General features: G+C 40.9%; 1 protein-coding gene across 12 annotated transcripts in view; it reads right to left on the bottom strand.

The window, feature by feature from the left end:
• The window catches only part of TNRC6C (trinucleotide repeat containing adaptor 6C), a 153796-nt gene that overhangs the window by 95071 nt on the left and 44257 nt on the right, over positions 1–14468 (bottom strand). For 11 of the 12 annotated variants that reach the window (XM_064582323.1, XM_064582320.1, XM_064582322.1 and 8 more), the window contains 2 exons: positions 6006–6105; positions 5205–5226 (listed from right to left, as the gene is read on the bottom strand). In XM_064582323.1, coding sequence (XP_064438393.1) covers positions 5205–5226; positions 6006–6068 — 85 coding nt within the window. In that variant the 5' untranslated portion in view covers positions 6069–6105. Of the gene's footprint in view, positions 1–5204; positions 5227–6005; positions 6106–9666; positions 10204–14468 lie in introns of those variants that run through there. The other variant, XM_064582324.1, reaches the window with a different exon arrangement.

Below are 14468 nucleotides of genomic sequence, written 5' to 3'. Positions count from 1 at the left end.
GGTACGCACATACCAAGACTTACTAAACTGTTCTCTTTAAATACATGTAGTTTACTGTGTGCCAATTTAACTCAATAAAGTGGTTAAAAAAAGCAAAGCAAAGAAAGTAATCTGTTAAGTGATTTCTCAGAGAGCAGACTATCAGCTTCCTTTGGAGCTATAAATTGTAACTTTCTCTAAACTTCGAACTGCCTTTATATTTAACATTACAGTTTAGTTAACCTAATCAGAGACATGGACTTCTGCTTTATCTGAGACTAAGCAGAAGGGCCCTCAAGAAGATGCTGTTACAATTGCACTACTGGGTATTTACCCCAAAGGTACAAATGTAGTAATCTGAAGGAGCACCTGCACCCCAATATTTATAGCAGCCATGTCCACAATAGCCAAACTATGGAAAGAGCCCAGATGGCCATCGACAGATGACTGGATAAAGAAGATGGGGTATATATATACAATGGAATATTACGCCATAAAAAAAAAAAAGAAATCTTACTATTTGCAAGGACGTGGATGGAACTAGAAGGTATTATGCTAATCGAAATAAGTCAATCAGAGAAAGACAATTATCATATTATCTCACTGATATGTGGAATCTGAGAAACAAGGCAGAGGATCATAGGGGAAGAGAGGAAAAACTGAAACAAGAAGAAACCAGAGAGGGAGACAAACCATAAGAGACTCTTAATCTCAGGAAACAAACTGAGGGCTGCTGGAGTGGAGGGGGGTGGGAGAGATGGGGTGGCTGGGTGACGGACACTGGGGAGGTTTTGTGTTGTGGTGAGCACTGTGAATTGTGTAAGACTGATGAATCACAGACCTGTATCCCTGAAACAAATAATACATTATATGTTAATAACAAAAAAATAAAATAAGAAGAGAATCCCTTAAGCTTGACACCCACCTTGAGCTATTGGATTATTTGAAGTTGGACACAAAACAATGTACTCTACTCCACTTATTTATGCCATTTTTTAATATTTATACCTGAATTGTGCAGATAATAACCTGTACGTTTCTGACTATAAATTACTCCTCAATAAAAAAAAGAAAAATGAATTTTAAAAATCCAACTTCAGGGGCACCTGGTTGGCTCAGTCGTTGGGAGTATGTGGATCTTGATCTTGGGGTAAGTTCAAGCTCCACATTGGATGTAGAGAGTATTTAAAAAAAAAAAAAAAATCTTTTCTCCCCCCAATAAAATCCTTAAAAAAAAAAAAAATAAAAGAAGATGCTGTTGGGGGCGCCTGGGTGGCTCAGGTCATGATCCCAGGGTGCTGGGATCGAGCCCCACATCGGGCTCCCTGCTCTGCGGGAAGCCTGCTTCTCCCTCTCCCACTCCCCCTGCTTGTGTTCCCTCTCTTGCTGTGTCTCTGTCCAATAAATAAATAAAATCTTAAAAAAAAAAAAAAAAGATGCTGTTAAAGGGCTTGTAACAGGAGCACTATGTTGCCTCCCTGCCACCAGTAGATTTATACTTCCTTCCTTCTAAAATTCAATGAAGAATTTATATGTATGTACCTGCTTAGCTGTTTTCTTTTTCCAGTAATTTTTATCCTTTTAAGTTGCCTACGTGTTAGGGGAAAAATACCACATCTTAATTTACTTTCTTTTGTTCCCATAGAAAAAATATTAATGTATTATATCTTTTTTCTGTCAGGGATTTAACAGTAAAATTAAATAATTACTTTAAACATAGAGCAACATGGCTAAAGAAAGACATCTAATATTTAAAATCCTGTAAGATACCATCCCATAAAGAATTCACATAATGAATCTCTTAGGAATTTCTTTCAGCCTTATTTGAAAAGATCCTAAGTTACTTCCTAAGATGAATGATTATACTGATAATGGATATACAATATTGATGTCTCCTTCATATGACAGCAGAAAAAATATTTAACTGACAGCCACCAGATGAGGATTCTAGTTCTGCCACTAAGTCTAGCTGTCAAAACGTGTGCAGACTAACCTCTCTGAATCTCACTTCCAAACCAATGAAGGAACTGGAGAATCTCTAAGAATGCTTCAAACGCTAAGATTTTATTAATTTTTCAGACAGGCAAACAAAATGCCATATATTATAAAATACACTGTGCGAAGCACACTAACTAGACTTTTAGCTATTGCTTTTGAGGGTAACTCATATAGTCAAAATAATATATGTTTTGGTTATGTGGATGTGAACATGGATACATGTAAACTCAAGGAATCTGGCCAACTTTATTACACAGTGTAATTCAGGAGATGTGATGCCTTATAAAAATTAACTGCTGAATATTGTGTTGAGCAAATAGCTCACAACTGAGCAAATAGCACTCAGCCAACTCTGCTAAAAAGAAAAAAAAGTGCCACCTACCTGGCGAAGTACAGAGAAGTGGGTTCTCACTTGTATTCATTCGCATCTAGATCTGACTATGAAATTGGGAAGGCACCCTTTAAACTTCAATGCTCACCTTCATTCATACTGAGAAAACCATGTATAGAATGAGCCTTAACAGGAATACAGCACAGTGCAAATAATCTGTGACCCCAAAACCTTTATCACTCAATGTAAGGCTACTGAAAGAATATGGTTTCAACTGATTTACATTAACAAAAGCACATAAAGATTTTCTTAAAATTAGCATTACAAATTGAATGCATGGCAAAGTTGAATACCCAAATGCAAAACTTATAGTCCTTTCAAGCAAGATTAGGAGTCTAATCATAATGTATGAATTTATAAAAGTATATGACTCAAAATCATAAAGCATTAATCATATGGAGTTTGAGACATAGTGGGTCATCAAGATACTTGCTTTCATACATGATATAATTAACTTTGAGCTTTTTGCTTGAAAACTTATCTTTCTATTTTGTGAACTTTAGAAAATCTGGCCAAAACCAATGAATTAAATTACTTCACGTTTATGGGTATTATAATTAATCCTTAAAAAAAATTAAATCCATAAAAAACCCAGAAAACAATATGGAAAATTTAGGCTCAGTCATCACATCACATATAAAGCTACTATTATCTGTGCCCAAATTAAGGGCAGTGCCCAAAATAAAGGAGATTACTGATGACCGAAGCAAAACCCATTATACAGTGTCCAACACTCAGATACCAGGTCCTCCACAGCAGAAATACAATATATAGGTGAGATTACATCTGATTGCCCTCCCACAACTGTGAGAGCATCTCGAGTCTCACTAAAGGCATAACAAGTAGTGGTGCTCAGCTACCTCTTTCTTGAGTCCCTGATAATGCAAAGACAATGTTTAGCAGAAATTACAAGAAACTATTTTTTTTGTGGAAAGGCTCATACAAAGGCTTTCAAATTGCTCAGTGCAGCTCTTTGAGGGGCAAGGGATGGGGGAGTGTTAATTAAGGGAAGCAGCAGGCCCAGCCTGTGTTGTCCAACACACATGTCCAGTCAGAAATTCAGAACCACCTTCCTGCAGGCAGTTAATTTTGATTCGACCCAGTAATAATGGAGCATCTGAGAAAAATTTAAACCTTGATACTGCTAATATTCATTAATGAATTATCTAGCAGCACTGTTAGATTATTTATAATTTAAAAAGCTTTTTTTTTTCTGTTTAGGAGACATTAATAATCATTATTATTATTATGTGTGCTAAGGCCAGCTGATGACAAATTGGACCCAAAGGAGCAGTAATTTAGAGAAGATAAAAGGAGAAGAGAAAACACCAGTAGACTTTGGAGTAAGCAAGGAAATGCTCATCAGAACAGTAATGGGAAATAATAATTCTGTGTAGTGTGGCAGGATCATTATATGACCATAAGCAAAGAGAAAACATTGACAATGACAAGAGAATACGGCTGGTATTGAATCAGGTTATAAAAACTTCTCAGAATGTTAAAAAAAAAAAAGGAAATAAATGACTCAGAACAACAATCCCGTAGTTTTAAATGCAAGTGGAAGAAACCATTCTTCCTTATTCAAGATCATAACTGCTAACACAACTATGTACCAAAACCCTCTGGACCTTCTGAAAAAGTGTGCTATACATTCACACTGCTTCTGAGAGTGAGAGACAAATGTCCTTTCTGGGAACTGGGCTGCCTTTTAATATTTACTTTACACGAAATCCCACCTTACTGTGACCCTGGTGCCGGCACCGGGAGGCCCACTGCATGGGGGTCAGAAGGCCCGGTTCAAGCCACCTCACACCTGGCCTGCTCAGTTATGAAGTTCGAATGATGTCACATACATAAACTTTACTTTGGAGACCCCAAGATGCCAAACCAAAGCAGAGTACTCGTGGTGGCACCACCCAAACAGCACGCTGCTAAGTCTCTCTGGCACTCGTGCCTGCACGCACACCGTGTACATGCGTCCCGCAGAATCTTGAAAATCCTAACAACTAATTCTAGCTCACTTTTACCAAGCACTAACTATGTGCTGGGCACCAAGCCCTTTTCATACATGATCTCATTGAATCTTCACAGGAGCTTTATTGAGGTGGGAGCCGCCCACTCACCAGCTTTCCCATTTTGCAGCTTGCAGCTTGGAAAAATCAAGTAACTGGCCCCAGATTTAACAGAGCTGGCGGACGTGGCTCCTGAGCACACGCCCCGTCTCCTCGCACAGCCCCTGACCAGGGCAAGCACAGGGTGAAGAAGCTCCCAATGCTGCTGCCATTGTGCCCCTTCTCCAGCAAACCCCAGGGACGCCTCTGTTCCTGGGGGAACTACTTGTGTTTCCAACACCCGCTAAGACACTAACAAGTAAATTTTCGACTTAGGAAAAAAAAAAAAATCTTCTATATATCAATAAGCAAAGAGGGAATACAGAAAGAATATACCTCTTTTTGTTATACAGTCGGCAAAGAGAAATTGGAAGCTTCAAAAAAATTCAGTATCTTTTGGCTGTTCTTATTCAAATTGGATCACCTTTATCAGTTTAGTCCTTGTTTGGTGGAAAGCAAAGCAAAGGAAAAGTAAAAAGCATTGTTCAGAAAGCAAACATAACATTCTTTAGGCATTTTAGATGAAACCAATGCCAATGAAGTGCAGATGTGAAACCAGTGATAAATGAAGAAATGCACAGTGAATGATAAAAAGAAGATTCAAAAGGTTCAAAGCCAGGGTTAGGTTCTTTGTTTTTAACTATCAATTAAAATAAAAGTCATCTTCATCACAAAAAGTGTGGTACTGCCATACAATGTACCACCCCCAAATAAAATAAACTTACCTTTGGTTTTTTGATCAGCAGCCTGAAAAAAAAAAAATCAGAAACTCTTTAGGAATAATAATGTGTAGAATGTGCATATCTATGAAAGTTTATAAGCAGATTTTAATACTGGAAATTTTAAAAACAAGTTTTTGCCCAATTTATTAAAATTTATTACAGGGAAAATGTATAATTGTCTACATGCTATTACATGCCGATATTGATCTAAAGGCCAAAAAAAAAAAAATCTATCCGGAAGCTCATCAGAGCTCTGTATTTTAATATAAACTAAAAGGTACACAGTTTAAATTACAAGGTATGTTAAACTAGGCAAGACCAACAAAAAATTGCCTAACTTGGTATATTAAATGAGGTAAGATTTAAGTGAGATGGTAAGATTTACAGAAGGACTTTTAATTTTTAATAACAATAGGATTTATAAAAGAACATTTGCCCAAACCTGCAAAAATTATTTCTAGCTTTCCTAATAAAATCAGTTACATGGCCCTTTTCCTCATTTCTCAGACATGGTTGTTCTGGACAGTTCGCAGTAAGTGGAATAGCACAGACATTCTTAATCACCAAAAACAAAAATCAGACTTCTTTAAAACACAGCTCTACTATTTGTAGTTCCTTAAGAAAGACATTCTGTGGCTGTCACTCTGTATTTATTTCGCTAGCACAACATCTATTTTTTGCTAATTATAGCTTTAGCACATTGATATTTTGAGGTCATAAAATGGAACTCTAACCTAATGGCTGTGACAATGCAAATGAGACACACAATGATCACAGGCAGTGAAGCAGGAATGCCATCCAAACCTTTTTCTGAGCACCTTCCTTCTTTTTCTTTTCTTCCTGCTTTTTCTTTTTCTTTTCTTCCATCAAACGTTCCTCTTTTTGTGTTTCTTGTTCTTTCTCCCTATGAAACAAAGAAAGGTGGCATTGGTATAAGGTCCATTTAAAATCAAACAACGAAAAAGCATTAGCTGCAGGGAGTTTTAGGTCAGGTTGGGTTTCATGCGAAGTACTCTAAAGGGCACTCTGAGAAGGGGCAAGAAACATGGGGCACTTCTCTAGGGCCACCACTTCTCGGGGTGGCCCTGACCGAGTCAGTGCTTCCGGGGTCACTCATTCCGCCCACGTGTCGAACACCATGCTTCTAGCAGGGAGCAAGTTAGGCAATAAGGGGACAAAATGGAGTAAGACACTGTTCCTACAGTCCAGCCCCAGACCCACATCTCTCCTTGTGGTCTCAGGGGCCACACGGTCAGCATCCTCCCGACTACCTATTAAAAACAGATTCCTGGGGAACCTGGGTGGCTCAGGTTATGATCCAAGGGTCCTGGGATCAAGCCCCACATCCAGTTCCCTGCTCGGCGGGAAGCCTACTTCTCCCTCTCCCACTCCCCCTGCTTGTGTTCCCTCTCTCACTAGGTCTCTCTCTGTCAAATAAATAAATAAAATCTTTAAAAAAACCACAAAGATTCCTGGGTTCTGCCCTAACCCAACCAAATCAGAATCTTTGGAGGTGATTCTCAAGCATTCTGTAATTATATGTTTGCTTGAAAAACCAATTATTATTTTTTTTTAGATTTTTTCCCCCAAGTTTTAAATTCCAGTTAGTTAACACCCAGTATAATACTAATTTTAGGTGTAGGATTTAGTGGTTCAGCACTTACATACAAAACCTGGTGCTCATCATAGCATGTGCCCTCCTTAATCCCCAATACCCATTTGACCCATCCCCTGCCACCTCCCTCCAGCAACCCTCAGTTTGTTTTCTTTTCTTTTTTTTTTTTTAAAGATTTTATTTATTTATCTGACAGAGAGAGACACAGCGAGAGAGGGAACACAAGCAGGGGGAGTGCGAGAGGGAGAAGCAGGCTTCCCGCGGAGCAGGGAGCCCGATGCGGGGCTCGATCCCAGGACCCTGGGATCATGACCTGAGCCGAAGGCAGACGCTTAATGACTGAGCCACCCAGGCGCCCCCCTCAGTTTGTTTTCTATAGTTAAGAGTCTGTTTCTTGGGGCACCTGGGTGGCTCAGTTGGTTAAGCAACTGCCTTCGGCTCAGGTCATGATCCTGGAGTCCCGCATCGGGCTCCCTGCTCAGCGGGGAGTCTGCTTCTCCCTCTCCCGCTCCCCCCTCTTGTGCTCTGTCTCTAAAATAAATAAATAAAATCTTTAAAAAAAAAAAAAAGAGTCTGTTTCTTGGTTTGCCTCTTACCCCCACCCACCCCATGTTCATCTGTTTCTTGAAATCATAAGGGATTTGTCTTTCTCTGACTTATTTCGCTTAGCATAATATTCTAGCTCCATCCACGTTGTTGCAAATGACAAGATTTCATTCTTTCTGATGGCTGAGTAATATTCCATAGTGTGTGTGTGTGTGTTCACACACACACACTGCAACTTCTTTACTCAACGGACATTTGGGCTCTTTCCATGGTTTGGCTACTACTAAAAATGCTGCTATAAACATCAGGGTGCATGTAGCCCTTCAAACTAGTATTTGAGTAAATACCTAGTAGTGCAATTGCTGGATGGCAGAGTAGTTCTATTTTTAACTTTTTGGGGAACCCCCACACTGTCTTCCAGAGTGGCCGCACCAGTTTGCATTCCCACTAACAGTGGGAATGGGCATCCTTGCCAAGAGAAAGCAATTATTTTTTAAATAAAGATTCCTACATGATATGTTTGTTTGAAAGAGCAATTTTTTTTAAGTAGGCTCCACGACCAGCGTGGAGTCCAACACAGAGCTTGAACTCACGCCTGATATCAAGACTTGAGCTGTGATCAAGAGTCAGATGCATTAAACGACTGAGCCATCCAGGTGTCTCAAAGAGCAACTAATTTTTTTTTTTTTTTTTTTTTTGCGAGAGAGAGCAAGCGAGCATTGGGGTGGGGGGAGAGGCAGGAGAGGGAGAGAGAGAATCTTAAGCAGGTTTCACGCTCAGTGTGGAGCCCAGTGCGGGGCTTGATCTCAAGACTCTGAGATCATGACCTGGGCTGAAATCAAGAGTCGGACGCTTCACCAACTGACCCATCCAGGCACCCCAAGAGCAATTAGTTTTTAAACAAAGATTCCTACACAGCACGGTGAGCTACTCTAAGGATGCGGGGAGCACAGCACAGAGTAACACCACTTAGAAGGGTCAGGCAGCCTGTAAGCTAGGGCTCAAACACTACATGAGCATTTCGCTGGCATGGGGTGGTGTGGGTCAGATACCAATTTACTGCTGGGCAACTCCAAATTCAACCTTCAACACACGCTCTGCGGTCAACAGGCAGTTCCTTTAAGTCTTTCTCCTTTCCAGGGAGCACAACTGAGCATGTAGCTGTGAGGACACCAGTGATGACTCCAGCCATGGGCCAGAAAGGGCAGTCCCTCAGCAACCTTGCACCACATGGTCTAGTGTCACCTGCCCGCGACCCTTTCAACAGACACTGTGTGCTCTGGGCCTCCTGCTGCTTGCCCTACCCCTACACTCATCTCTTGTGGTCCTGCTGATGACACAGCCCTTCCGACTGGGACCCTGCGTGCCCCACACCTCCTGCTGCGCTGATACTCCTACTTCCGCAGCACATCCACGTGGCTGACCATCAGCTGCAGCTTGCCACCAGGAGGGCTGCCCCCAGAGCCCCGCTGCCTGCCGCCTGTGTGGCCCTGTGACCGGCCCCTGGCCGTGGCTTTCCTGAGCCAGTCCTGTGCTCTGGAGGGCTGCTTCCTGCTGCCCGGCAACTGCAGGCTCACTGACATGGGCAAATCACGGAGGTGCTCTGCAACTCCACCTTCTTCAGCAAGTCTGAACCCCAGCCTTCCTTGGGGACTCTCCCTCAGCCCTAGATCCCACAGTTTCTGCAGTGACTCTTCTATCACAGCTTAACTATTTATTCTTTGTAAGAAACTTTCCCTGTTTACATTACCGTGTGCTTTTATCACCTGCCTGGGCCTAGACTGATACAGGTGGGAAAGACTAAACAGAAGGAACAGCATGCACAAAAGCCTCAGGAAAATATCATCCATATACATATTAATGTTGTCTTGAATTTACTGATTTTGAGGTTTTTCATTTATAAATGTGTTTTATATACAACTACACACACATAAGGAATTTCAACCTGCTGTCAGTTTGTACATATTTAAACACTATCATAATAAACATAATTTAAATCAATATGGTGTGTGGCGGGGGATACATAGGGAATATTGTTCCTTTAAAACAGTGGTTCTCAGGGGCACCTGGGTGGCTCAGCTGTTAAGCGTCTGCCTTCAGCTCAGGTCATGATCCCAGCGTCCTGGGATCGAGCCCCGCATTGGGCTCCCTGCTCTGCGGGAAGCCTGCTTCTCCCTCTCCCACTCCCCCTGCTTGTGTTCCCTCTCTCGCTGTGTCTCTCTCTGTCAAATAAATAAATAAAATCTTTAAAAAAATAAAACAAAAAACAGTGGTTCTCAGTCTTGGCTGTTTCATCAGAATTACCTGCGAAGAAATTTTAAAAACTTCCAAAGCTAGGGCTGCCACTCTATCCCGCACAATCTCTCAGAGTAAAATGCAGATGTCAGCAGTTTTTAAAGCTTCCGGATGGCTCTGATGTTTCGCCGAGGTTGAGAACACTGCTTTTAAAGAAATTCAGTATGTTTATCAAGTTTGGAAAATGGTGATCACTCATTATCTCAGAAGACACTTTCCAGGAATATGTTCACCCAGGAAATCTGCGTTTAAACATTCTTAAAATGCATAGGCAAGCCTGTGAGTGATGGGTGGTGTACACACAGTGGAGCTACAACCATCATGCTGCTGCCACAAATCTTGGAAAAAAGCAAATAAATAAAAACCAAGTAGTGACTGCCCTCCTCTACCGTTATACTTTCTTAACCTACAGTACAATGAAAGCCTTAAATTATCCTCAGATAGTAAACTTAACAAAATAGGCAAGTATAGGTGCATCTTTAAAAGGCATTCCATTGCAAAAACTAATGATGTACTACATGTTGGCTAACTGAATTTAAATTAAAAAAAAAAAATGAAAAAAAAATTACCCCCCCAAAATAAATAAAAGGTATTCAATTGAAGATAAAATAAAAATAATCACTTAATTCTATTGCTCTGACAATTAAAGTAATTAGAGCTGCTACTCCCCCAGCAGTATAGTCAAGGTTTTACTATACAGTAAAATAAAATTTTGTAAATAAAGAAGACTATGTAGCCATGAGCTATCTTAAGCCTTGCTTGTCTGAGCTCATGTTTATATGACAAAGCACAATTCAGATGTATGCTCTTTAATAAAATTTTATCTAATTTCCCCCAACTGACAGTAACTTTCCAGTACAGTTTCTGCCATTTCTCACTAATAATTTTTTAAAAATAAACATCGAATCACATTTTTACTTTAAAAAGAAAAACATCTTCCGTAAGCATCCTTTCTTTCGAAGGGACACCTTATTCCCTGAAATGATCAAGTAATACTTAATAAAATTCTGTCTACCTTTCAGGGCTAGTGAGAAGATTAGAAACTTAGATTTGGAGGGGCACCTGGCTGGCTCAGTTGGAAGACCATGTGACTCGATCTTGGGGTGGTGGGTTTGAGGCCCACACTGGGTGTGGAGATTACTTAAAAAAAAAAAAAAACACACTTAGACTCGGAAGTTTCTTGACCCATTGGAAGAGAAAAAAACTAGTGTATCAACTCTACAGCTGACACTTGAACATCCTGGAGGTTAGGGACACTGACTCCCCAAGCAGTCGGAAATCTACATACAACTTTTAACTCCCCCCAAACTGATACTAATAATCTGCTACTGGCCAGAAGCCTTACTTATCACATCAACAGACAACACATATTTGTATGTTATTATGTATTATATACTGTATTATTGTAATAAAGTAAGCTAGAGAAAATAAAATGTTAAGAAAATCATAAGGAAGACAAGAATCTATTTACAGTACTATCTTGTGTTTATGGACAAGAACCCATGTGTAAGTGGGGCCCTGAAGTCGAGACGCCTGTTGTTCAAGGGCTAACTATAGAGGTAGTTGGGTCAGTATTTTTTTTTTGGTGGAGACGCTATGAGGCAGACTCACAAGGTGAGCTGCAAGGAGAATAAAGAAAAGGGAGGGCCAGGTTGGGAGAATTTTATTTTTAATTTCAACTTTTTCTTTTTAAAATTACATTTAAATATATGATTGCATATACATGTGTAAAGGTAACCCTATATATTTTTTCCAGTATACTCTGCATTTTTGTTTCTCATTTCCTTTGAGTCCCCTCAGGGGTTCTTCCTCCCTCCACACCCATAGCAAAGCCCCTGCTCCCTCATCACCGCCCTTCCAGATAACCCATGTTAACCACCTTGTTCATACCTTTCCAGGTCTTTGTGCTCAGGGAACTGTATGGAATCATATAGACCTATACATTTTTACAAAGCATTTTATTTGGTCAGTTTTGTAAAAGTGGGATTGTCTTATACAAACTTTCTTGCATCTTGCTTTTCTCATTCAATACATATGTGTGATTCTCTCTCCTCAGTCCTGCTCCCAACTAATCGATCCAATTTATTATTTCTAGTGGCTACGTAATATACCACAGTGTGAATGTTATCCTAGTCCATTCAATCACTCTTCTATTCGTACACATGCACTTCCTCTCCAGTTTATTACCACTACAAATAACTCGAGCTTTCCTATCCAGCTTCTGCTAAAGAAAACAGCATTGCTTTGATTCATGGTACAGCTTCTGTTTCAGTAGTAGTGAAAACTAGGTAAGGAGAAAATCCGATATGGGGCTCAATTTCTGGACCCCACACTAGACACAGGGCCAAACTGGACATAAATCCTCTATACTCTGTATGGCAAGGCATATTATAATGGGTCCCTACTATACTGAGTTTTGTTAGAAATATTTTTAATAATCTGGGTTTTAATAATCTAATGTTTCTTTTATTCTCAAATAGTTCAGCCATCACTGGCTTAGGAGACTTTGGGTGGAGGAAGAAGCAACACTCTTATTCTGGAAGCAGCCAGAAGAAGGAAGAGTTGGGAAGTAGGGGAATCCCCATAACTGAGGCCTCGACGTGTTGTCAATCACCTCAGAATTCCTGGTTAAACTACACATTGTCCCAGAGAAATGAGGATTCAAAAAATAGAATTATATAGGTATACTGGGCATGCAGCCACCCCATGCAAAACTATTCTGTTTGGGAAATCTTCCAAATTTCCAGTGTTTTTGTTAGTTGATTACGCCCTTTTTGCAAAAGAAAGGATTCAATAAAAGAGGGCAGGCCTGTTTCTACCTTGGAGGTTTAGTTACCAGAAATTATAATTGGTTTTCATCCTAACTTCGTTTTCACCTACAAGACAAAACCACAGCCTATACTCTGAAGTTATCCCAGTTAGGCTCCAATGCCATGTCATTAAAATATTCACTAATTCATTGCATGTCTGTGTTATGTGCATTATTTATTTTTTTAAAAAAGATTTTATTTATTTGAGAAAGTCAGAGATAGCAACAGAGCATGAGTGGTGAGGAGAGGGAGAAGCAGGCTCCTGAGCCTGCTGAGCAGGGAGCCTGATGTGGGGCTTGATCCCAGGACCCTGGGATCATGACTGGAGCTGAAGGCAGTCACCCAACCAACTGAGCCACCCAGGCGGCCGGTTACGTGCATTATTTAGAAAGTTTGGGTAATTCAATTAGAATTTCCTAACAGTGTTTAGGTTAGCAAGGGTAAAGTGTTAAGAGACAAACTTTAAAAAGGAAGAAGAAAGAAGTGGTATCCTGTCTAGCTGTCACTGTTCTTAATTTTGCACCATGTGCTTGAATACCTGCTCTGTGCAGGAAGTACTCAGGAGGCCCTGTAGGCAATACAAAGGGAGGAGACATAAAAACAGTCTTGGACCTGAAGGGACAGAGAATCTAATAGGAAAGTGAAGGTAAGACTTGAATTACCTTTAATACCTGAAAGACTATGGAAATAAATGGAGGTATGTAGCAAAGAGCATATGCTTGGGATTCAGAATCACAGGACAGAGTTCTAAAGTAAAGGTCACTAGCATACAGGAGGTCAAGAACTCACAGGTCCGAGTATTGGATGGACTGTCTATAAGAACCATGAAGTCACTCAGTGTTTCACCAGGACTGGGGGGTGGAAAAGAGAACCATGGCTCTAATGAATAAGAGCTGAGGGTAGAAGGAAGAGTTTTTATTTGAGGATCAAAGGATAATATAGTTGATAGAGACTCTCAGGTCTCCTGATGTTCACACCTTTGTATAAATGCCCTCCTGCGAGTGTGGGAGGGACCTGTGACTTGCTTCTCACCATTAGAATATGGCAGAGGTGACGGAATGCTGCTCCCCTGACTACATTACGTAAGACTCCATCTTTTTAGCAGATGACTTTAGTCTCCCTCTTGGGTGCTGGCTTTGAAGAAACATCTACCATGAATCCTACCCCTGCAAGGAAATGAATTCTGTCAATAGCGTGAGTGAGCTTGGAAGCCCACCCTTCCCCAGTCAAGCCCCGCAATGGAAACCCAGCCCTGGCCTGGACTACAGCCTGCAACAGGCCCAGCTAAGCCATGCCCAGTGTCTTGACCTACAGAAATTGTGAAATAATGAATGTATATTGCGTTAAAGCCACTAAGTTTGTGGTAATCTGTTATGCAGCATACAAAAATAACGCAGGCAGCAATGTAAAACTTCTGGGGCTGACCAAGACAGAGAAAGACCATGACAGTCTCTCTCAGCCGCTGATTACAACAGAAAACTAGATGTCAAGTACAATGTAAATACAAAAATACAATACTGAAAAGCAAACACACGCTGGTAGAGTAGGGAGCAGACTCAAAACTTGGGGAGGTGACCTGCATGGGGGTGAGTTTCTCATTTTCCCCTTTGCTCCTGCAGTCACAGAGCTGTGCTGTGGCCGTGGTGGCAGAGGCAGCCACAACTGAGAGAACCCCATCCTTCTGAACCTGCGATTAGGAAAAGAAGCTCTTGTGAGTAGAGAGTGTGGGGGAATCCCAGATAGGAATTGCCTGGAGAAGACTTTTTTTTTTTTTTTTTTAATTTTATTTATTTATTTGACAGAGAGAGACACAGCGAGAGAGGGAACACAAGCAGGGGGAGTGGGAGAGGGACAAACAGGCCTCCCGCCGAGCAGGGAGCCCGATGCGGGGCTCGATCCCAGGACCCTGGGATCATGACCTGAGCCGAAGGCAGACGCTTAACGACTGAGCCACCCAGGTGCCCCTGGAGAAGACTTCTAAATGCTATGTATAAATGTTCC

Source organism: Mirounga angustirostris, unplaced genomic scaffold (genome assembly GCF_029215605.1).
Source record: "Mirounga angustirostris isolate CCGP_5_RB_7025 unplaced genomic scaffold, mMirAng1.0.hap1 SCAF_17, whole genome shotgun sequence".
NCBI lineage: Eukaryota > Metazoa > Chordata > Mammalia > Carnivora > Phocidae > Mirounga > Mirounga angustirostris.
Note: the sequence above shows the minus strand (reverse complement) of the source record. Positions and strands in the feature narration are given on the sequence as shown.